The sequence below is a fragment of the Genypterus blacodes genome, unplaced genomic scaffold (assembly GCF_046128005.1).
Source record: "Genypterus blacodes isolate CSIRO-AG114 ecotype Tasmania unplaced genomic scaffold, CSIRO-AGI_Gbla_v1 ptg000038l_1, whole genome shotgun sequence".
Lineage (NCBI taxonomy): Eukaryota > Metazoa > Chordata > Actinopteri > Ophidiiformes > Ophidiidae > Genypterus > Genypterus blacodes.
In genome coordinates, this window is record NW_027466851.1 from 950,989 (window position 1) to 974,495 (window position 23,507).

The 23,507-nt window shown below is 47.1% G+C and overlaps 2 protein-coding genes across 3 annotated transcripts; both read right to left on the reverse strand.

The window, feature by feature from the left end:
• Positions 1-495: 495 nt before the first annotated feature.
• LOC142996542 (disintegrin and metalloproteinase domain-containing protein 9-like) lies at positions 496-14,676 on the reverse strand. 2 transcript variants are annotated; one of them, XM_076147493.1, is made up of 24 exons: positions 14,211-14,676; positions 12,646-12,752; positions 12,288-12,346; positions 11,440-11,518; positions 10,319-10,395; positions 9,363-9,567; positions 9,174-9,239; positions 8,865-8,936; positions 8,496-8,665; positions 8,166-8,247; positions 7,830-7,963; positions 7,567-7,739; positions 7,375-7,466; positions 7,095-7,199; positions 6,199-6,289; positions 6,012-6,117; positions 5,685-5,871; positions 5,498-5,578; positions 5,308-5,413; positions 4,631-4,778; positions 4,441-4,543; positions 3,789-3,818; positions 3,238-3,296; positions 496-3,142 (listed from the first exon to the last, which is right to left on the reverse strand). In XM_076147493.1, exons 1-24 carry the CDS (start codon positions 14,296-14,298, stop codon positions 3,076-3,078), a joined length of 2,487 nt encoding a protein of 828 aa, XP_076003608.1. In that variant the 5' UTR covers positions 14,299-14,676; the 3' UTR covers positions 496-3,075. The 2 variants fall into 2 exon arrangements, with proteins under 2 accessions (XP_076003608.1, XP_076003609.1); XM_076147494.1 differs by lacking the exon at positions 3,789-3,818 and having other exon boundaries at positions 14,211-14,675.
• A 1,431-nt stretch (positions 14,677-16,107) lies between these two features.
• ercc6l (excision repair cross-complementation group 6-like) lies at positions 16,108-22,013 on the reverse strand. Its single transcript, XM_076147610.1, has 8 exons — positions 21,868-22,013; positions 21,430-21,468; positions 19,837-21,258; positions 19,541-19,694; positions 17,908-19,371; positions 17,293-17,827; positions 16,481-16,875; positions 16,108-16,374 (listed from the first exon to the last, which is right to left on the reverse strand). Exons 1-8 carry the CDS (start codon positions 21,921-21,923, stop codon positions 16,162-16,164), a joined length of 4,278 nt encoding a protein of 1,425 aa, XP_076003725.1. The 5' UTR covers positions 21,924-22,013; the 3' UTR covers positions 16,108-16,161.
• Between the last annotated feature and the right edge of the window lie 1,494 nt (positions 22,014-23,507).

Genomic DNA, 23,507 nt, shown 5'->3' on the forward strand with positions numbered 1-23,507 from the left:
GATTGAAAGCAAAACAAACAATTAGCAAACAGAAAATGTAAATGTGAGGTTATGAGAGGCATAACAGTAGCTCTGTTATGCTGTGCCCAACAGAGCTACTGTGAACACAACGTTCTGCCGGGAGGCAGTGGCTCAGTGGGTAGTGCTTCCGCTCAGGAACCGGAGGGTTGCCGGTTCAAGCTCCTGCCGAGGTCCCCCCTGAGCAAGGCACCGAACCCTCAATTGCTCCCCCCTCTGCAGAGGAGCTTTAGAGGCTTTAAAACGAGTTCATGGATCCATAAAGGTCCATTTAAAGACCTACAGACCTGAAGAGAAGCAGAAACATCTACACATCTTACAGAGAAACAACTGAGTTCAGAGGTGAATCTCCTGAGAATCATATTGTTTTGGCAAATCTCTGCAAAATGACTGAGGGACTTCAGGGCATTAAGACGAACCTCATGTCTGCTCTTTGTAAAGCAGAGCTGATACAAAGAATAAAATCCCAAACACAAATGTTTTACATGACACAGCAATATTTAATCAAATAAAATTGATTGCCACATGTTGAATTACCACAGATAACAATTATATATTTGCAAATAAATCCAATGTAACAAAAAAAACAAAATAAAACAAAAATTATATCGAAAAACAACAAAATGTCTGGGTTGCCATGTTGATCATTTGTGTAATGGAGAGATTAGATGTTAGCTGTCCAGTAATCAATCAATCACTCACTCACTCACACACACACACCATATTCAAACGTAACAAACATGAGGTCTCTTGGCTGTGACAAGGTGACGTTGTGGTGTAACTTCAAAATCCTGAAACATGAGAGATTATTTGATGAATTATAATTTACTTTATACACTTCATCTTAAATTTGAAGAGAATGATTTGATAACGTCGCCCTTTATGTAACCCTGTTCAGTCATTTCTGTATTTATAGTTATTGTAGTCAACATGTCACCTCATAGGTATGATGTAACGTAAAGGGAACAACAAAGGATGATCAAACATCAGTAACGTCCTCATAACATGTCAGAGATGTGACTGTTCCGCAGGAGACATGTCCCCTGTGTGTCCTTGCTGTGAACTCAGGGAAACGTGCTGGGAACGTTCTTAGAACCAGAACATTCCCAGGTAAGGTAACTTTGCAGAAACATTTGTTTGTATAACAGCTGATTAAAAATGTATTGTATATTTTTTTAAGACAACTAAATAACTTTTCAAAAACAACTAAATAAAAGTTTGATGTGAATAAAATATTTAAAAACTCAATTTAACTCAAACCAAACAGATTTCTGCTTCTGATTTGCTAAATGATTCCTGAATATTTTGTTTAAAAGAAAACCCTCTTTAATAAGCTCGTTCAGATGAAGGATCTTAAAGCAGCCATCTGTTTGTTTCTGGGCGCTAAATGGCGAATCCACTAGCTGTTAGCCGCGCCAGGCTAACAACCTGACTGTCCTCCTGTCCAACATACAATCATTGGCTAATAAAGTGGACTATCTCTTGAGCCCGGTCTGGACTCGGTGCTAGGAAAGACTCCAGACCAAGCTTTTATACCGACAGCCTGCAGAAGCGACCGTTAAACAGTCCTGACGTACAAACATCAAGCTAATATCTCAGTCACTCTCAGCTAACGTGGAATTCTGTGGTGCGTTTGCTGCAGCGCTTTATCCAGAGCGTCAGGACCGCGTCAGGGGTTTGTGACAGAGTAAAATTACCAAAATACACCGCTAGAGGGGGCAATATTACATCGTGCTGCTTTAAGATTGACCAACATGGAGCCTGCTCAGAACCAAACTGTGACTGAAAATGTAGACGATACAATTGTATGACATTTGAAGATGGCGGATATTGGCACAGATTAGCCCTGATCGCTACCTAAACCCTTTAAACCCTCCAGTCCAGCCTCAGGCGAGTTCAGACTGCAGGCCTCAGTGCTCCATTCCAATTTATTGCGCATATTTTTCCGTGAAGGTTCTCAGTCATCCAAGTCCTGGTGTCCTAGGAAAGTTGATTCTGAAGCCACTAGACTTGGTGGTAAAGACTTCAAAAAGTCTCACCACTCAACTGAGGAGCTTCTTTAGTTCTGGCTGACTGATTGGGAGTTGTCAGGGTCATAGATACTCCTGATTAGTCGCAATCAGGGTGATAGACGCTCCTGATTAGTCCTCCTGGTTGTGGTAACATTCGCCATTAGAGTCGTGTGAGTCCCCTGTGGTCACGTGTGGGCGACAGACGTTGGGGTTCTCCTTTCTGTTTGTCAGAGGCTGAATAGTGATTTAGTCTCCTGGGGCTTGTACGTCTCATATCGCTGCTTCATCACTCTCACATATTCTTGCTTAACTGTCCAATGTCCGCAAATATCTGATCAATCCAATACAAGTAATTAAACAAACTGCAGATGTTGTTGATGGGAACAAGACCCAACTTCCTAAGTCAATTCCATACTACAAATACATTTTACAATTTGATGCTTGGTTGCGTGTTTTTCCGTGGCAGGTAACCACCCTGTGTGTCCACCTGTGTGACCGCTGAGCTTCAGTGTTTGAGACGTCACAGTGCGCCAATGCATACAAGCTCGAGCCAACAGGGGGCGCCACACTGCATACAGTGTGTTTACAATTCTGAAGAGAGCACCAAGTGAGTCAGGTGAGAAAAACAAGCACACCCCACACAGGAAGGGTGCATTACATTCCTATATGACAGTGCTGAGCAGAGGGGAGGTGCAATCAGACGGCAGCAGTGCAGAGAGGGAGAGAGAGACAGGGTGAAAGAGAGAAACAGAGAGAGAGAGAGAGAGGGAGGGAGAGTGGTTGTTTGAGTTGGTTTCAGTCGGGTGGGTTCCTTTTAGTCTCAGTAAATCCCCTGTGTGGTCCAAATGGGTTATTAATGTTGTTTCAGTGCAGTGCAGAGCGGCAGTGCCCTCCAGCCCACAATTGCTGGAGTTTGAGGTGAGGATTGGACAGTTTTTTTGCTGTTGCCAGGTAACCAGCTCTGAAGGTGAAGAGGAGGAGAGTGGTTATGGTCTGGGAGTTGTGGGCGGGGCCATTCTGGCAGATCAGTCTGCTCTGCGGTAGGTTAGATGGGCGGAGCAGGGGCGGGTCTTTGAGGCACCAGAGGCTGAGCTGCGGCAGGTTTGGGTTTCCTGAGAGAGGAAGAGGAAGATGAAGAAGAACAAGTTTACCAGAATGTCGGTGTGTTCCTTGAAAAGACAGACGGGAGGTGAGCTGCGTCTCTTACAGAGGAGGAGGAGGCGGCCTCAGAGAGTAGGTATTAGCTGCCCTGCTGGTCTCCACCACCTGATCACACACACACACACACACACACACACACACACACACACACACACACACACACACACACACACACACACACACACACACACACACACACACACACACACACACACACACACACACACACACACACACAGGGAGAGAGGAAGGACGTCTCAACAGGTCACTGCAGGGTGAAGACCTCGAATTAATTCACCCACAAATCCCTAAACAGGCCCTAGATGGTGCTGTTTCTGACATTACACCGGATCACTCAAGGCAAACGTCACTGGGAAACATGAAATACACAAACAGCGCCACCTAAAGGCCAAACAGGCAGACAGGCAGACAGACAGACAGACAGACAGACAGACAGACAGGCAGACAGGCAGGCAGGCATGCAGGCAGGCAGGCAGGCAGGAAGGCAGGCAGGCAGGCAGGCAGACAGGCAGACAATCCTACAGACAGTCCTACAGTCAGAGTGGTGCAGAGCTGTGAGTAGCAGTAGCGCTTTACCTCCTGTGGGGGGAGTAACTGAGCGTTGTGCTTCATGGAGAGAGAAGAGAGGCTGGTTAAGACTCAGTAACTTGTTAGTTCATATTAACTATGGCAACATTCACACTGAGCAGTTAACTGACTGATCGAGTCATTGGTCACCAAGCAACAAGGTCAACTAACCATTCATTCACTAAGTTGATTTAACATGAATCTTGTTGGTTAGTAGTTCATTAACCAGCTTGTCTACAGATTGAGGACACATAACGATTAACTAATAACAATCATAATAATGACAACTATCACATCTTTTAACTTATTTACTGCTGTAGTTGATTAATCAACCAGTATATACAGCAATTTAACTGATTTCTGGCATAAATGATAAAATATTAAAACATTTGTAAACTATATTACTGTATTATGTAAACTAAACACAAATACTAGTATCTACCCAAACCTTCCATATTAGACTCAACCTGAGTGTGTGAGTGTGTGTGTGTTTGTAAGAGAGTGTGAGTGTGTATACAGACAAATGTTAAATTGTTATAAATTCATTCTCATTAATTCTTTTTTTTAATTCATTAAATCATTTTAGCAGGGTCAGCACACACACACACAGACACAGACACACACACACACACATATTTTACACTCGTACAGAGACACTCACCCCGTCTTTGACGATGTTGTTGCTGTTGCCACGGGTAACAGATGGCGGCTGTGCTCTGGGAGGCGGAGTTCTGCTGGGATTGACTGCAGCTCCGCCATCAGCCCTGAGAACAGGAAGTGAGCATGTGGGATTGTTAGGAAAGTAAAGTGATTGTGTGGCCATATTGAGCTTTGGGTGTGTTTGGACTCACTGGTATCCCTGTGAGCGTTTCCTGCGGCTCAGACCGAGTCGCCGCAGCAGCTCGTTCCTGCGCAAGAAAACAAACGCACCCAAAGCCAGCAGAGGAAGAACCACGAAAAAGAAAACCAGAAGACCGTCCCTGACCGACGTGTCCTTATCTGTGGACGCGCACACACACACACACACACACAGGCACACACACACATTTCTTCAATATTGCAATAATTAATAATATAGTAATCTCATCTGTAATTAGACTTAATCTATATTGTTGTTACATTATTTCAGTATGAGAGAAACCTGATTACTTTCATACAGGAAGTCCACAACTTACATGCCGACCTCCATAAAGTAAAATGATAAAGAAATCCTACAAAGGTTCAGGCAGTCTATCAATCAATCAATCAATCAATCAAATCAATCAAATGTATTTGCATCATCCAATATCACATAAATGTCTCAAAGGGCTTTACAGGCCCACTGGACCCCATCCAGTCCAGGCAGGGATTTAGGGGCGTGTGTGTGTGTGTGTGTGTGTGTGTGTGTGTGTGTGTGTGTGTGTGTGTGTGTGTGTGACTTACATACACATTTGACTCCAAGACTGAAAATGACACTAAGACTGAATGTTGAAGAATGTTCAGTGATCAGTGATCAGAAAAAGGTGTCAGATGTCAAAGGTCATCCTACCATTCCATGTAGGGCCACTCTCCATGCTGCCACCGTAACCTTTGATATCACAGAAAGGCGGAGCCCAGCCGTTGTGACAGTGACAGTTCTTGTTACTGTTACACACCTAAGAGACAGACAGCAAGAGAGAGACAGTCAGACAGAGAGTCAGACAGGCTGACAGACAGAAAGGTAGGCTGACAGGTCTCACCCCATGTCCATGACATTTCTTCTCTATGTCACAGTCGTAGTTCAGGACTTCAGAGCTGCGACACTCATAGTTCAAACAAACCTGAAGAAACCAGAGAAGAAGAAACCATCAGCTGTTTGTACACTCCCTCCTGCTCGCCTCCTCCTGCTCCCCCCTCATCTCCTTCCCCTTCTCCTCCCCTCTTCACCTTGTCCTCTCCACACTTGGTGCCCTCGTTCACCATGCCCGGGTCTGGGACATCTGAGCCCAGCATGAAGTCCACCCCGTGACACTCGGTGCCCGCGGTCGGCCTGGTGATGATGACGGCAATGGCGATACCAAACACAGACGCCTGCGGAACGTTGGAGCACTGCAGCTTCCCACACTGAGCGTTTCTATGGTGATTGGGAGTGACAGACGGACAGAGAGACAGACATTGAGAGAAGGAGGATGTGATACCATCATTGTGTGTGTGTGTGTGTGTGTGTGTGTGTGTGTGTGTGTGTGTGTGTGTGTGTGTGTGTGTGTGTGTTACCTGCTCTCACACTTCTTGTAGCCATAGTTCTGGTAGCCACAGTTGCCAAAGCGATCTCCTTTACTGTTGACGTCTTTAAAACAGATATCAGGGGCAGCCTTCGCCTCTGAGGGGGAGGAGGAGTTATGTCAGGGTCAAAGAATGTGACCTTGGGTTGTTTTAAACCAGTGTCAAGTGTGAAACCTACTGGCTCCAAATATGGCCTGGCACTGCTCGTCATAATGCTGACACTTCCCGTTATAACAGTAGGCCTGCTGCTTCCTGCAAAGCTGTCCATTCTGCACACACACACACACACACACACACACACACACACACACACACACACACACACACACACACACACACACACACACACACACACACACACACACACACACACACACAGTGAGATTGACAGTGGTGACATAGTGACCTCAGCCCCCCCCCATTTCTATCACTGCACAATTGCACGACACATATTTGTTGTGTATCATATATTCCATACGCGTCGGTTGTATAGTCGGATGTATTGAGATTATTTGTCCATATCAGCTCTGCACATTCTGTTTGTATCTTATGCACTAGATGTGTATTTCTCCATTTCGTACTGCAACTGTTTCCCAAATTTCCCCCGTGATAATACAGTACTATGTTATCTTATCTTATCTAAAGAAGTAACTCATCAATCTGTAACATGAAGAGACTTTGTGTCTCCGTAGTTATGTAGGACATGAGGTCTCTGTCTGATGTCCTGGTTGGGGGTGATAAATGTTTCCAGGAGCATGGCGTGTTTGTTTTGTGTTGAACGAGAGAAAATACAGCTGAAGCAGAGTAAGAGGACAGAGAGACAGAGTGGAGAAGTCTGAGGGTCCAAAGACGTGGAGCAAAGGGAGCTGTGCAGCAGAGGAGCTGGTGAACAAAAAAGGAAATGTAGAGGACATATTGGGCCCATGGCCTATAGTTACTATGGTAACTCTAGTTCCTTCACTCAGCTCTGTGATCAACACTTTCTGAAAACAAATTTTTCTGAATATTCAGATTTTCAGAATATGACACAAATTAAAGGTGTGTGTATGTGTGTTGTTGTTGTTATGTGTTTACCTGAATAAAAACGTCGCTCTGGCAGAAGGAGGAGGTGCCGTTACAGTACTCAGGAAGATCACATTCATCTGTGCTGGACCTACACACAGCTCCTCCAGGCATGAACTACACACACACACACACACACACACACACACAATGTAAATGAAAGTTTTTAGTATTATTAATTTCCTTTTATAATCATACAGAGATAATAAGGATTTGAAATAGTGAAGTTTGGTAAAATGCCCAGCAGACTTGTTTGAGCCTAAAGGTCACGACCCCATGGAGCCTTCAGTACCTGACAGCTCTTACAGCATTCTCCAAACGCACACTGAGCTCCAGCCTTCAGCCTGCAGGTTTGATACTCACAACATGGATCCTGTTCACACTCCTGCACACAAACACACACACAATTATTATCCAATAATATTATTATTTACAATATCAGGAAAGTAAAAGAGCTAATTTCATCAAAGTGTCTCTCTACTCCCCTTTTCAGAGCCACAGTCACACTCTTCTCCCACGTCAACCAGTCTGTTCCCACAGTAGGGGGCGCTGTAGGCCTCATCTGGCCGCGGGACGTTCAGGAGACACGTTCCCCCCGTCGCCAGGAGCATCTTCTCAAAGTCATCAGCACTGCAACTACTGAAGTTTCTGGAACCACTGCAGAGAGGAGGAGGAGGAGGAGCATTACGCCATAGAAGTTTGAGTGTGCGCGTGTGTGATGTGTATGCAAGTGTGTGAGTGTCTTACGTGGCTCCAGAGTTCATGATGCAGGCAGAGACGGGGCAGCTGCACGGTCGTTTGTCATCGTGGTTCATTCCCAGATTGTGACCGAGCTCATGGGCCACGATGGAGGCGAAGGAGGGAACATTGTTAGTGGTGAACTGAGAGAGAGAGAGACAAGGAGACAGAGAGAGAGACAGAGAGAGAGAGAGAGAGAGAGAGAGAGAGAGAGAGAGAGAGAAAGAGAGAGAGAGAGAGAGAGACACACAGAGTCCAGTGTTGAGTTGTCTAGTTAAAGGTTATAGACCTGAGAGTGATCGGGGGAAGGATCAGCCAATGAGAAGAGAGCAGGAAGTAGCATACCGCATTGATCCCGCCCCCGTGGCTTCTGGAGCAGACAGTGGAGACAAAGGCCATTCCTGCTGTCCCTCCAAAACTCTTCTTCCTGTGGAGAGCAACCGTCATCATCATCAATGATAATAGTTGCCTTCATCATAAACACTTTCATCATCTTCCTCCCCATCATCACCACTCATGCCTTCATTGTCACATCATCATCTTCTATATGTGTATGCATGAGTAAGAGTGTGAGTGTGTTTTCCAGGCAGGCTGAGTAATAAGGGGTGTGTGTGTGTGTGTGTGTGTGTGTGTGTGTGTGTGTGTGTGTGTGTGTGTGTGTGTGTGGGTACTGACAGGATGAGCTGTGCTGAGTCATGGCGGCGGCGGGTGGCCAGCTGTCTCTCTCTCCACTGTGTGAAGCGACTCAGCACTTCTCCCGCTGATCCCTCAGTACTGATTAGGTTCTGCTGGTTCCAGATCTCCACACCCACCAGGACCACGCGCACATTTATCTGCACGTACATCTGAACACACACACACACACACACAATGTTAAGGCATTTCATAAAGGAAATTCAGAGCTTGACTGATAAGTAGTGAACCTAATAGTATGCATACCACTCATCTTAGTTATGAGTCCAATTTCTAAAACTGTGCTTGTGTGTGTGTGTGTGTGTGTGTGTGTGTGTGTGTGTGTGTGTGTGTGTGTGTGTGTGTACTCACGCTGTCTATGTAATTAGCCAGGTGAACCATCTCCTCTGTCACTGCTGTCTCGTTCCTGTTCATGTAATTAAACTGAGGAAAGACAGAAGGAACACGACCATGTAAAGATTCATGTTTGGTCTTTACATTAATGAAGCCCCGCCCATGATCTGACAACAAGGATGTGATTGGTCAGTCACTGTTTAGTATGAATACGTCCATACAGTTGGAGGGGAAAATGATCGATTTGTAGGTTTTGTTCACATCTTCCATATAGACGACATCTACACATCTATAGATCTACACATCTATACATCATCACTCTCTCACCCGCTCATTGTCGACCACCAGATACAGCTCCACATAGTGAGTCCGATAGAGAACAGCTCGCTTCATCTGGAACACAACAACACCAGAGCACATCAGCAGGCATGAGTGTGAGAGTGTGTGAGGGTGTGAGTGTGTGAGTGTGTGTGAGTGTGTGTGTGTGTGTGTGGGTGTGTGTGTGTGAGATCCTACCCTGCTGTGTTGTTTGTGGTGGATCTCTTCAGCGTGGTGCTGATGGTGCTCTGTGCTCATATTGCTGTGGGCGTGGCCAAAGTGTGGCGTTCCACACTCACGCGGCTGTGATGTCACATCCTGCAGACGGTACACAAGGTGCTGCTCGGGGGCGGAGTCAAGAGGCTCGATCCCATAACTGTCGTCAGAGAGATGCAGCACTCCTCTGAGGGGGAGGGAGGGGGCAGAGAGGGGTAGAGAGGGGGGGGGAGAGAGAGAGAGAATTCATATATTTGTCTCTACAACAACAGAAGCCACTCTAACAACCGTGGAAAAACAGGCATTTACTGAGCAGCTCTTAGCGGGCACGGCAACCGCCCTAGTAACAAACCATTAATGCCATAGCAACATAAATACCAGGTAAAACTGAGGATGACACATTCAGGGTCCTTTAACTGAGACACAGTGGATGGACACAAGTAAGGCATTCATGTGAGTGTGTGTTATTCTTAACCGCAGTAACACACAGATTAGGACAGCAGGGTGGACATCTGACATCTGACACACACACACACACACACACACACACACACACACACACACACACACACACACACACACACACACACACACACACACACACACACACACACACACACACACACACACACACACACACACACACACACACACACACACACACACACACACACACACATCTGTGAGGTGAACATAAATAGGAGAGTGAGTTTGTCCTTGACAAGACAGAGACAGACAGTGGGGGGGAGACAGTAGATATGAAGTGAATAGAGTCTCTGTTCTTCTGTGAATGTGTGTGAAAGTACAGTAAGTGTGTGTGTGTGTGTGTGTGTGTGTGTGTGTGTGTGTGTGTGTGTGTGTGTGTGTGTGTGTGTGTGTGTGTGTGTGTGTGTGTGTGTGTGTGTGTGTGTGTGTGTGTGTGTGTGTGTGTGTGTTACCTGAGGCCGTTGCAGATGCTCATAGCCACAGAGGAGCCCTCCATGTCCTGGACGTGACCTTGATAGTGACAGTGGTTCTACAACACACAAACAACCAAACATGTGGACTGAGGAGGACCAGTATGAGGACCAGCATGAGGACCAGCATGAGGACCAGCATGACCATGATGTCTAAGGATAATCCATACAGTTCATCTGTAGACACACACTCCGTTTGAATGTAAACGCCTGCATAGGGACATTAAGTTAGACAGGCTGCAGAACCACACACACACCAGCAGATGGCAGACATCTCCTGACCCAAACTACAAGTATCAGTACTACGAAAGGTCGTAACAGGACAAGTGAGGCATAGTTTCCTGGTTACACTGATTTAGTTGTAGTAACAGTGGAAGTATCCGCAGTAACAGCATTCATATGAACAGTCGTCAGCAGCAGTGGTCTTTGTAGTAAAAGTGAAATGGTATCTGTGTAATGTGAGGACCTGAATGAAAACAGCCAACAGAGCAAAAACTGTGTGGCAAAAATCAGCTGACTGGGAGGGAGCGCGCGCGTGCGCGTGCGCACACACACACACACACGCACGCAGGCACACAGGCACACAGGAAGTGTTTCATAAGCCCCTGAGGGAGTGATACAGGAAGTGTGTGTTGTTTCCCAGACTGACTTATATGTGGTCAGCAGAGGATGTTCAAAGTTGCCCCTCTTTTTCTCAGCAGTCAGCAGTCAGCACCCCCCCCCCCTTACGTCGCGGTTCAGCAGTGGTTCCTCAAAGAACAATTGATGTTTTTAAAACTTTACAAAATGTTTCTCAAGAATAATATTCAACAGTTTGTTAACTTCTGAAGAATTATCAACTACATGATAGAGGGAGAGAGAGAGAGAGAGAGAGAGAGAGAGAGAGAGAGAGAGAGAGAGAGAGAGAGAGAGAGAGAGAGAGAGAGAGAGAGAGAGAGACGGAGACACACACACACACACGCATTCAGGACTCCCAGCATGCCCCTGTACATAAGAGAAACTTGTCACAATAAACTAAATGGCTATCTCTGTGTGTGTTTGTGTGTGTGCGTGCGTGTGTGCGTGCGTGCGTGTGTGCACGCGCGTGTGTGTGTGTGTGTTACCTGCACAGGTGGCGCTGCTGAGCGCAGTGAGCCGTTGTGGCTGTAGGAGTAAACAGTGAAGTCTGCAGGCAGCAACAACCTGCAAAGAAATCACAGCAGCAGCGTCTCAGGTTGGTTTGGTGCTTTAGTTTTGGCCGATGAAAACCCTGACATGATGTGTGTGTGTGTGTGTGTGTGTGTGTGTGTGTGTGTGTGTGTGTGTGTGTGTGTGTGTGTGTGTGTGTGTGTGTGTGTGTGTGTGTGTGTGTGTGTGAGACGTGTGTCACAGAGTCACAAGCAACGTTTGGTCTCTAATCAACATTGTTCAGCAGCTGATCACAGAGCTGAGTGAAGGGACTAAAGTTACCATAGTAACCATAGGCTGTGGGCAGAGTATATCCTCTCCTTCTCCTCCTCTGTTCTTCACATACAGACCCAGACTGAGCTGTGACCTTCAGCTCTATCTCACTCTACACACTTAAACATCCTCCACACGCGCGCGGCGGCTGGCACAGGCTGATAGCAGAGGGTCAGTGAACACACCGTGTATCAGTGTGTGTTCTCTGAGGTTACTTAGTTTCTATCAACACAGATTAGATCAAGCATCCTGCTGATGGAGACAGTCTGAAGAAATTAATACATTTAAACTCCGGCTCCTTTTTAAAAGCTGCTCATCTTCACTTTGAGTTACAATTCTTTTGTTTCCTGATTTATTACATAGTTTCTATTTTAATCACTGTCATTAACGGATGAGGAGCTGAAAAGAGGAGCTGTGATTGGTCAGATCTTATTTAGGAGTTGACTTTAAGCTTTACATTTACTGGGATGTTTGTTTTGTTTGTTCAAACTGAGAGAAAGTGTAGACTCACTTGTTCTTCTGCAGGTGAACGATGTGATCACGTCCATCCACACTGATGGAATAAGAGACCTGAGAGAGAGAGAGAGAGAGAGAGAGAGAGAGAGAGAGAGAGAGAGAGAGAGAGAGAGAGAGAGAGAGAGAGAGATTATTACTCACTAAACTCTACCGGAAAAAACTCCAAAGTCACTGCAGCCTCTGACTCATTTAGCAGGCATGTGAATGTGAGTGTTTGTGTGTGTGTGTGTGTGTGTGTGTGTGTGTGTGTGTGTGTGTGTGTGTGTGTGTGTGTGTGTGTGTGTGTGTGTGTTGAGTGTGTGTGCGTGCGTGTGTGTATGACAAAAGATAAACGTAAAATAACACCACAGCACCTGATTGGGCGGTGAGCTCTCAACATCCCGCCTCTGCCTGCTTCCTATTGGCCGAGGGACCGTCAGCTGGTAAGAGGAGAGGTGTGCTGTCTGCTGGGAGAAGGAGTCTGTGGGACAAAAAAGGCCACCAACAAATGACCAATAAGCAATCACAATGAACACCGATCAATAACCTGTAACACACACACAGTTCATCAAGCAGCTGAAGATCAAGAGCTTCAGTCCAACAGCCGGTGTTTCACTTTAAGAGTCTTTATTAGCACTGAAAACCAAACCAGACGCAAGGCTGACTTTGTAAAGCTCAGAAACATGAAATTACTACAACATACCAAAGACAGAACACACACACACACACAGAGGATTCATTCCCGCCAAGGACAGGGGGCTGCAGTAGGGAGAGAGGGTCTCAGTGGAGCTGAACAGCTGCTCAACCAACCAACTCACAGCGTCCACTGTCACTGTTTCATTCAACCAATCAAAACCTCTCATCTCTTCATTATGTGTCAGGCTCACAACTTATCAGTCAAGCCTTGTCTGCTCTGCATGTTGGTTTGTGGTCAGAATGTACTGAGGTTTGTTATTGATCAGTGCTGATTAGTTTTGGTTTTTTGGAGGCTTTGATTTTCTCCAGATGTCTGAGATTAAAGATGACATCATTCACCCCCCACCCACACACACACTGACTCACGTGTTAGACAGTGTGTGTGTGTGTGTGTGTGTGTGACTCCCCTCAGTGAGTGGTGTCCTCTAGCTGCTCTGTGTGTGTGTGTGTTCTTCATCTCCGTAGCTCTCAGTGTGTATCAGGTCAGCTGAGGTCAGACACTCAGAGGATGACATCATCACTCTGCTCCCTCTGTGTGGTAAAGCTGCACTCAATGCAATACAACGTCACGTAACACTGAATATGTTCTCTTGAGGTCATGCTGCCGGTCAGCATCTCATATAATACCTGGTTTAGATCAATAGAGCTGTGCAGATGGTTCAGTCCTATAGTGAAACTCTCCAAACATGTATTCAGCTCAGATGTGTTACAGGAAGTTTCCTTTAGGTTCTTTCATGTCATTGTTCGTGTCCATGTGACCTTTGATCTTTACTGGGGAAGTTCTGCTGGTTATTTAGCAGGTAAGAGGAGCTCGATGCTCTGCTGAAGGCTCTACAGAGCTCCTCCCTCCCCCAGAGGGCACCAGGTCTTTATTAGGATCTTTATATCAGGGGACCTGGAACTCCCCTTTATCATCTGTGGTTTTTCTCCTTGTCCGAAACGCTACAGAGCCATCAGGAACCTGTGGATGGTTCTGCTCAGAGGCACCAGGGTGCAGCTCAGGTCACACTCGTCTTCCTATGACAAACACCTGGCTGCAGTCTAACACAGGAAGTTCTCCCCAGATGTTCCCTCAGGGTTCTGCCCTCTGCCCCTCAGAGGAGCAGATGTGGTACCTGAAGGTTCAGGACTGGAGGAAAGCTGTTTACACTTGGAATGTTCTCGCTCTGTGTGTGTAAGCTGATTAGACTGAGTGACCTGGAAAACACACACACACACACACACACAAACTCCTCTTCCTCACCTCTGCAGTCTGAGTTCCCGCTGAGCAGCAGCAGGCAGCAGAGAAGCAGCAGCTCCTCTCTGCTCGTCTTCATCTTCAACTTCATCATAGTAAATCACTCTAACTCTCCTCCTCTTCTTCTTCCTTTCCTCCTGCCGCCTTCCCTCTCGTCTCCTTCATGCTAACACCATGCCGGAGCGCTCCTCTTCCTCGGCCCAGACAAGCCCAGACCAGCCCCGCTGTCCCGCTTCAGGACGCCTCCTGTTTATGTGCCGAGCTAACCCGAGCTAACGGCTCACCCGAGCCAACAGCTATCCCGAGCTAACAGCTAACCGCGCTTGTGTGTGTCTGCCTCGGCTCTGCCACGGCTCTCTAGCAGCCGCGCCCGTGTGTCTTCTCAGCAGATGTCCTCCTTATCGCGTTCAAGACAAATGTCGATTCCTGCAAAGTGGCGAAATCCCTGAACACAAAGCCAACGACTCTCACTTGGTATTCCTGTGATGGCCTTCAAAATAAGAGCCCTGCGAAATCGAACAAATGACGGCCGCGATCGATAAGCCTGTATACACCGTCATCTTCAAGATTTATATGATTAAATATTAATATAATTGGAGTGCGTATGTGAGTGCCCATCAAAACAACGAACACCAATCCTCCAATCGCCTCCATACTTGGCATAAACATTGTTCAGGTTCAGGCACGTGCAACAGGGGCTTTTATTTAATTTTCATTTTTGTTTGATCTGGGATATTGGGCTATACAAATAAAATTGACTTGACTTGTCTTAAATTCTTATTTGCATCAACAAATTATTGTAGTTTAAGACAGGAGACATAAATGAAATCATGAATTATGTCACAGTTGTAAATGACATCAATGACACACAAAGTTATAATATCTTGATAAGGAAAGCAATAAATTACAAGTTCAAGTTTAAATTCAATGTGAATAAAGAAATACTTGAATGTTGCAAGGGTTAAGTAGTACTCCGTGCAAAAGTTGTGTATTGAATTATGTTAGGAGAATAAAGCCATTAAAAGTAAAGTAAGAGAACATTCAGAGAGAAAAAGGCCACAAAATGAAATTTACTTTCATGTCTAAGTACACTTTTGTTTTACAGGGCAACTTTTTATTGTTTTTAGAGATAATCAATACATAAATGGACGCTCCATTAGTCCATACAAAACATTAGTGGGCGGTCACAAACTGTCCAGTACTCCGTCACAAGCGGCAAACAGGACTTATTTTTGAAGGCACTCTAACCAGGCCGGAAGTTGTGTTGTGTCAATTTCTATCAAGCGAACTCTTATCTGTAGTTAAACTGGCAGGCGCCCTCTTCCGGTCACAACTCCGACAGGACTTCATCAAAATTGAGTGACGAAATTTCTTTGAAGATCCGCAAACGGAGGGCATCAGCCGTTGAATAACGCTGATTGGCTGAAACTATAAATCTAAAGCTAAAGACTGGTGGTGCGTTCAGTGTGAGCCAAGGTTTATATTCCAAGACTTTGTCATGGAGTAATAGATAAGGTAATAGATGCTGCCTGACTGCATCGAAAGCGCAAGTGTGAGCTCTTATAATCACCATGTTAACATCCGCACTTGGCTCTTCACCCTCAGATATAATTCATATTTCCCTGTAGGGAGGATCCGAGCTGATCTACAATACACTCGAAAAAAGCAAACGCCGGTAAATCAGCCGTCACTTAACATTCACACAGTTTAACGTTTGTTTGTCTGCGTTCTTCTTCTTTCCATCTGATAAGCAACAGTTTGCATTTGAGCTTAACGCTTAGTTGCCAATATTCACGTTTAGGAATTATTATGAAAAGAAAAAGATCAAAGAAATGAGACTTGGCATTCTAGCAAACAAACTTGATTCAGGAATCACGTTTTGAATATTATAAGAGAACTTTATTTGAACATTGAGAATACAGACATTATATACAGGTTTCATGAGAGCTAAACGAGCTCAGACTGCAGCCGGGATCAGCTGACTCAGCCGGCGGTACAGCTGGATGGTCAGCAGCTGGATTTCGGGGTCGCCTGGTTGGATGTCGATGGCTTTGAGGAAGAAGCTCAGGGCCTCTTCCAGCTTCCCCTCGCTGAAACACTGGCGCCCGCTACAGACCAGACTGCTGTAGTTCACAGTAGCCTGATCGACCCCTGCTGGCCGCTCACGGTGCTGCAACAAGAATTCACAATGGAATCAGAAGGAGGGGAGATAAAGAAGACAATAAAAGAGAAACAGTCAAAAGTCAAACAAACAAAGCAGTGAAGTCCTCTGGTACCTGTGTGGGCGGGGCAGCTGGTGCCTGTGTGGGCGGGGCAGCTGGTGCCTGTGTGGGCAGGGCAGCTGGTGCCTGTGTGGGCGGGGCAGCTGATGCCTGTGTGGGCGTGGCAGCAGGAGCGGCGGTGCAGAGCTCCATCTTCTCTGTGGAGCTCAGCTCATCTTCACACGTCCACTGCTCATCGCTCTCTTCCTGACTGGACAACAACTCCTCAGAGTTCTCTTCTTCTTCTTCCTCCTCCTCCTCGTCGTCTTCCTCCTCTTCTCCCTCCTGCTCGTCGCCTTCCTCTACCTCTGCCTCTTTATCCCCCTTCCCCGTTTCTTCCTCCTCCTCCTCTTCCGTCTCCTCCTCGTGTTCCTCTTCCTCCTCGTGTTCCTCTTCCTCCTCGTCCTCCCCTGTGTGTAAAGTCTCAGTCAATGAGTGAACTATAAGCTACATGTATGAACAACATGTCATGAGCCGACGCAGTCTGGCGGTCTGTGCTCAGAAGCCTGCACGTTTCCTCTCAGCACACTAAAGACTCTACTCTGTCCACTTAAACTTCATCAAATCATTTGAGCCGCTGTGTGTGTGTGTGTGTTTCATGTGTTGACGGCTGCTACAAACAAACATAACACCAATAAAGGATTTAGACAAAAGCAGAAAACTAGAGGGAACTTTTTGTCCCGACACGTCTGAGGTGAAGTTTGGACACATGCCAGCTTTCATAGTTTGGTAATCGAATGAAACGAAAACGCGCCGTGCCTCTGTTCTCCACGCAGCCCAAGATGAAATGAAGCTCACATGTAAAACAGTTTGAAAACAAGTCTCACCTGCGCCCGGAGTCATTTCATCATCGCTCTCTCCGCTTCCCATGAAGGAGAGGATGTAGGAGCGGCGTGAGGCCACCGAGGTGTTCCCCCCAACGCTCCTCCTGGACCCCCGGGGAGTGGAACAGGAAGCGGCTTTAGGCGTGGACGCTCCCAGTGCCTGGATGGAGTCGTCCAGTCGACTCTTGGTCAGCCTCTGCTCATCAACATCCTCTTCCTCACTGTCATAAATGGCTGCGGCTTTCTTCTTCCGTGTATGGATGAGGGACTCGTCATCGCTCTGCTCCTGTGTGGAGCTGTGGAGGCTGCTGTCCTGTCTGCTTCCCTCTGGATCGTTCCTCTCACAGAGGGATTTATCCACGTTGAAGCTGCCCTCTGTTTGCAGCTTTAACACCAGCTTCTCCACCTCCGCCTCTGTCTGATCCTCCGTCAGGTCCTGGTCTGAAAACGGGTCGCTGTCATCCAGCTGGAGGTTGAAGTTCCCGTGGAAGGACTCGTTTCCAGGAGACGTTTGGGCTCTGGAGCTTAAATTTGACTCCTATAAGAAACAATGAAGCCAAACTGAACAGAAAATCCATGAATGACAAACACAGCACTCAGATCAGAACACAAACTCACCCCGAGAATGGATGAGACTCTTTTATTCTGCAGGAGAGACAGGTGAAGACGTCCCACATCCACAGACATCTCATGGCGTGACCTCTTATGTGGCTGTAGTTCACTGTGAGACTCCTCCATCACCTCAGTCACCTCCTGCACAGAAGCATCACCAGCATCAGACGCCTCCACCATCACCACGGACTCTTGGTCCGAGGCGTCTTGGTCCTGGTCCTGCACAGAGACGTCTTGGTCCTGCAGGATGGCGTCTTGGTCTTGCATGGAGGCGTCTTGGTCTTGCATGGAGGCGTCTTGTTCTTGAACGGAGGCGTCTTGGTCTTGAACGGAGGCGTCTTGTTCTTGAACGGAGGCGTCTTGTTCTTGAACGGAGGCATCTTGGTCTTGAATGGAGGCGTCTTGGTCGTGGTCCTGCACTGAGGCCTCTTGGTCCTGCATGGACGCTTCTTGGTCGTGGCCCTGCACCGAGGCGTCTTGGTCTTGGATGGAGGCGTCTTGTTCACGGTCCTGGTCCTGCACTGAGGCCTCTTGGTCTTGGTCCTGCACCGAGGCGTCCTGGTCTTCGTCCAGCACCGACGTGCCTGCTGCCACCAAATCCCTGCCCTCCATCTTCACAGACTGATCTTGTGGAGAGTCCAGGATCGTCTCTCTCTGCTCGTCTTGGGTACTTTCCTCCTCTGTCATACTTTCATCTACAGTTAAATCAATGATCTGCTTCCTCAGATGCTGGTTGCTGTCCCGTTTACCAGAACCAGACTGGTCCAAGTCCAACACAGCCAGGGACCCGTTTAGGTCCCCGTCTTGCTGTGGGGAGGAGGCGCTGGCTCTGGGATTCCTGGATGAGGTCTTGTGCGACCTCTCTGTGCCGCTCTGGGCCGGCAGCCTGAGCCAGGCCGGCTCTGTGCTGGACTCCACGCTCTCTGCCAGCTGCATCTGCAACTCAGACTCGGCCTTCACCAGGTCCCGAGCCTTCTGGACCCGCCCTTCGATGTATTGGTGCGACTCCTGGTCCTCTGGAGGCTCATCGTGATTGACATCCAGGGAAAACATCAGGTCGTGATCCGAGATACCGAACATCTCCATGGCGTGGAGGTGGGCGATGTGCTCGTCCAGCTGGGGATCCGTCTTCCTGTGTCTGGAGTGCATGGTCTGGAGCTGCAGCTGGGTGGATGAAGACCTGGTGTCCTCCAGGGTGAACAGCTCCTTCAGCTCCTGCTTGCTGAAGTAGCGGAAAGGGTTCTTCTTGTCCCCTGTGTTCTGTCTGATCAGGGAGTCTTTGAAAACCTGCCGCCTGTAGATCTTCTCTTCCACGGTGCCACAGGTGATCAGCCTGTAGATGACCACGTTCTCCGTCTGGCCGATGCGGTACGCCCGGTCCACCGCCTGAGCGTCTGTGGCCGGGTTCCAGCTCGGGTCATAGATCACCACTCTGTCCGCTCCTGTCAGGGTGATGCCGACTCCACCGACCTGCATGCAGCACACAGACAGGAAGGAGACTCAAGCTCAAGTGTTTGGTACAGAACATAAACCAGTAGAGGTCACAGAGGTCATACATCTACCAAGGCTGGAAAAGACACACCGATCAAACACTGGTGAAACATCTGACCAACAGCTGGAGTGTGTGAGCTGTCCTGACCTGTGTGGTGAGCAGGAAGACGGAGTAACGTTTGTCAGTCTGGAATTTTGAGATGCGCTTCTCCCGCTCTGCCAGCTGAGTGATGGTGCCGTCCAGCCTCATCACTTTGAAGCCTCGGTTGATCAGGATTTGCTGGAGGATATCGAGCACCTTCCTGTCGTCAGGAGGAGGAAACAAACATCGTGGGTTAGATGGACTTTTGTGTGCTGGAGACAGAGAGCTCTGTGCTGAAGAGGACTTTATGAGTTTCAGTTTATGAGTTTCGTATCAAACTGGACCCTGTGTTGCGGTTTTACCTGTAATGTGCGAAGACGAGGGTGCGGTGCCCTTCCTGCCTGAGCCGCTCCAGCAGCTCAAAGAGAAAGGTGAGTTTCCCAGACTCCGATATTAAAGTTTCATCAGGAATGTTGCAGATGTCGCCGCCCCCGTCGTCGTCGCCGCCGTCCTCCTGGCTTTTCGACCCGTTCTCCTCCAGGCCAAACTTAGAGAAAGCTGCCCGGGTGAGCAGCCTTGGGTGATCGCACAGCTTCTTCAGGGTGGACAGCTCAGTCAGAGGAGATCTGCTGGTTAAGAGCAGCTCCTTGATGTGGTCCAGGGACAGAAACTGTGTGTAGATCTCCTCCTGGATGCTGCTCAGGTACGTCCAGACAATCAGGTCGTTCTTCCTGGTGAAATGCGGCATGTTTGCTCCATCATCCTTCTTCTGGTTTGACACCTGGCCGTCCTTCATCTCTGACTGCTCCTCTTTACACGCCGACACTTTGTTCATCTTATCATTTTGCACTTCTGCCTTTGTCCTGCGCATGAAGAAGGGCTTAATGATGGCCATGAGGTTCTCTGACATCCTGGAGCCCAGAGCCTTCTCACCCGGGGTGGCGTCTCGTTCCCGGGCTCGGGTGATGGGGTTCTCGTACTCCGCCTTGAAGGTTTTGGCCGTGCCCAGCAGGGTGCCGTGGCAGGCAAAGTCAAACAGCGCCCACATTTCTCTCAGGTTGTTCTGGACCGGAGTCCCAGTGAGAAGAATTCTGTTCTTGGCAGGAACGGCAGAGGCACTTTTGGCGGTTTTTGTGGATGAGGTTTTAATTTTGTGTGCCTCGTCCAGGATCACGTAGTCCCACCTGAACTCTCTGCCGTGATACGATGACAGCTGCTGCCAGTTGTTGATCAGCATCTGGTAGGTGGTGATGATGACGCCGCTCTTCCTCTGGATGCTGTCTAGATTCCTGCTCCGCACCGTTTTGCTGACACCGTGGAACTCCTTCACTCTCATCCCAGGAGTCCACTTGGCGAACTCTTTGCTCCAGTTGGTGATGAGAGACGCCGGCATGATCAGAAGAGTGTGCCTCACCAGCTCAGAGTCGTACATGCCAGACAGGAAGGAGATGACCTGGATGGTTTTACCCAGACCCATGTCGTCTGCCAGTATCCCCCCTTTGCGCCCATCTCTTTGCAGACTGTAGAGGAAGGCCACTCCGTTCCTCTGGTAGCTGTACAGTTTGTCATATAATTCTTTAAAGAGCATTAATCCACTGCCGTTGACATTGACAAACTCTTCTTCATCTTCGCTCTCTGAGTCATTCTGTGCCATCAGTTCCTCTAACGTCTTTATTCTGCCTTCAAGTTTCTGACTCGGGTGAATGTCGTATGCCAGTCTGAAGAATTCCAGAGCTTTGGATAACTCCCCCTGTCTGGCAAACTCCTTAGCGCTGCTTGTGTATCTGCAGAGCAAGAGTCAGATGTTAGAATGTGGCAGAAGTACACAGCACAGAGGAGAAGTGCAATATGCTATTAACCATGTTCCCCAAGTTAAAGAATCTGAAGGAGGTGTGTGTGCTGTGTTTGGATGAAGCCCATCATCAAAAGACCCAGCAGCTGATCCTGGTTCTTACCTCTGGTAGGTCTCCATCCTGTTGTCTAAAGCCAAAGACCTGTCAAAGCAAAGTCAGAGGTCAGTCACATCAGCAGCAACTTTAGCTCTTGTCTCAATAACACTGGCTGCCAACAGGGGGCGCTGCCAGGCCACAACGTCGCCTCTCGTTTGTCCTGGTGTTGTAGCTCTTATGACGACAGATGCCGGCTGTATGTAGGCGTTGAACGGGAGGGAACCCGCTGAAAGGCTTTATTGTACCGTGCGGAAGTCACTAGTGAACACGGTTACTCGTCTTCCATCATGTTTTCACTTCACACGCGTCACATTAATGCCGCTGAGTTACGCCGTGAGCTCCTCTCACTGCGTCTCTGTATTGACGTTACACAATAATAAAACTTTCAAAACTAAAACAATAAAGTCAGCAGTTGATCCTTCTACATGCATGCAGCTCACTCACCTATCCATTTTCGCGGACAGCTCTGTCATTTTACCATTGTGATGAAAGGAATCCATGTTTCGTAAGCAGGTTAAACTTGTATTGTTTGTGTGGCGCCAGGTAGCTTTAGTTAGCTCACAGGCGCTGTGATGTCGTGATGTCGTAGTGTGTGGGGCTGAGGGGCTCAAGGAAGCAGCATTTCCCCGCACTTTTCAGCCAGCGAATCATCGAGCGAGTTGTTCGGACGTCGCTTGAACATCGTCGAATCAGGGTACTAGAAAGGGAAAATGGGCGGGACATTGAGAAACAAAGTCAGCCAATGAAAGGCGCTGTTCCGGGCAGGAAGTGGAGAATGTCCCTGATTTGTTGTCAAGTTTCACGATTCCTGTTTCCTTTTACAGGAAATGACTACAAACACAGGGAATAAAGAAGATTCCATTCAAAGTCAGATTATGTGTTAATTCTTCCATGTTAACGTACAGTATTTGTATTACATTTTAAACACATGTCATTAATGTTACTTTATTAAATGTTAAAACACTTTTTTCTTTTCTGAAAGTCAGTGGAGATATTTCCTATCGTCCCTGTTTATGTTCACTTGACTGGGAACAAACATTTTAAAACATTAATCTGAGTAATAAATGTTCCCTCGTGTAGTGTTGTGTGTCCTGAGTACAATTTTTTCCTCATTTCCCGATTTTTCCTTTAGGTATAAATATAGAATAACATTTAATGTCACAAATATTTTAAATATTAATATTAATATTAATAGTTGTGGACCACATACAGCAAACATTTTAATAACAAAGACAAGAATTATAATGATTTTTAGCATTTATTTAAAACACAAATGCACAGAAATATTTCCTCATGTCATACAATAATGAACATATATAGTAAATATTACAGATATGAATATTAGTTAAGGCACGATGTCATTGTTGAAGCCCCCAAGTACTGTTTGTGTGAATGTATCCAATCAGTCAGTGTTTCTGTCTGACTTTTGTTGAAGTCCCAAACAGGGTTTTGTCCTCTAACACAGTCTCTGTCCTCTAACACAGTCTCTGTCCTCTTACATAGTCTCTGTCCTCTTACACAGTCTCTGTCCTCTAACACAGTCTATGTCCTCTAACACAGTCTCTGTCCTCTAACACGGTCTCTGTCCCCTACACAGTCTTTGTCTTGGTGCACAGATGGTTGTATATGGCAGATCAGTCCCATCCCATTCGTCCCAGTGGTCCAGTGGAGGCTGTATTAGTGGATGCAGACATGAGCTCTTTACAAACACAATGGCAAGAGGCTCCAAAAATGACAGTGCTGCTAAAGCACTCAATAAAACATATTATTAAAAGAAAGTGTTTCTTTTGTTACTGCTTTTAACAAAAATGAGAATGTTGGAGTTTTAAAATAATAAAATAAAAGAATTAACAGAGGAGAATTCACCTGAATGCATTTCCTAAGTTAGTTGAGTTATGATTAATAAGAAGTATAGGAATTAATGACAGACTGTAAAACGGTGCCAAGATAGTTCAGTTTGTGGTTCAGCTAGATGTCTGAGCTGTGCAGAGCTGCATGGAGCTCCACTGAATGCCACGTGGACGCTCAGTGGATTGGACCTTCATGTGTCTGTGTTGATTTAGAGGAGCGGAGCCTTCTGCAGA

Excerpts from the sequence above, each read along its gene's own strand:
- LOC142996542 (XM_076147493.1), bottom strand. The coding sequence starts at position 14,298 with ATGATGAAGTTGAAGATGAAGACGAGCAGAGAGGAGCTGCTGCTTCTC. Across the intron at positions 8,937-9,173 it reads TGGTGGTCGACAATGAGCGG|TTTAATTACATGAACAGGAA; the intron begins GTGAGAGAGTGA and ends GTCTTTCCTCAG. Across the intron at positions 3,297-3,788 it reads AGTTACTCCCCCCACAGGAG|GTGGTGGAGACCAGCAGGGC; the intron begins GTAAAGCGCTAC and ends GTGTGTGATCAG.
- ercc6l (XM_076147610.1), bottom strand. The coding sequence starts at position 21,923 with ATGGATTCCTTTCATCACAATGGTAAAATGACAGAGCTGTCCGCGAAA. Across the intron at positions 19,695-19,836 it reads CTCGTCTTCGCACATTACAG|GAAGGTGCTCGATATCCTCC; the intron begins GTAAAACCGCAA and ends TCCTGACGACAG. Across the intron at positions 16,375-16,480 it reads CAGCTGCCCCGCCCACACAG|CACCGTGAGCGGCCAGCAGG; the intron begins GTACCAGAGGAC and ends TTCTTGTTGCAG.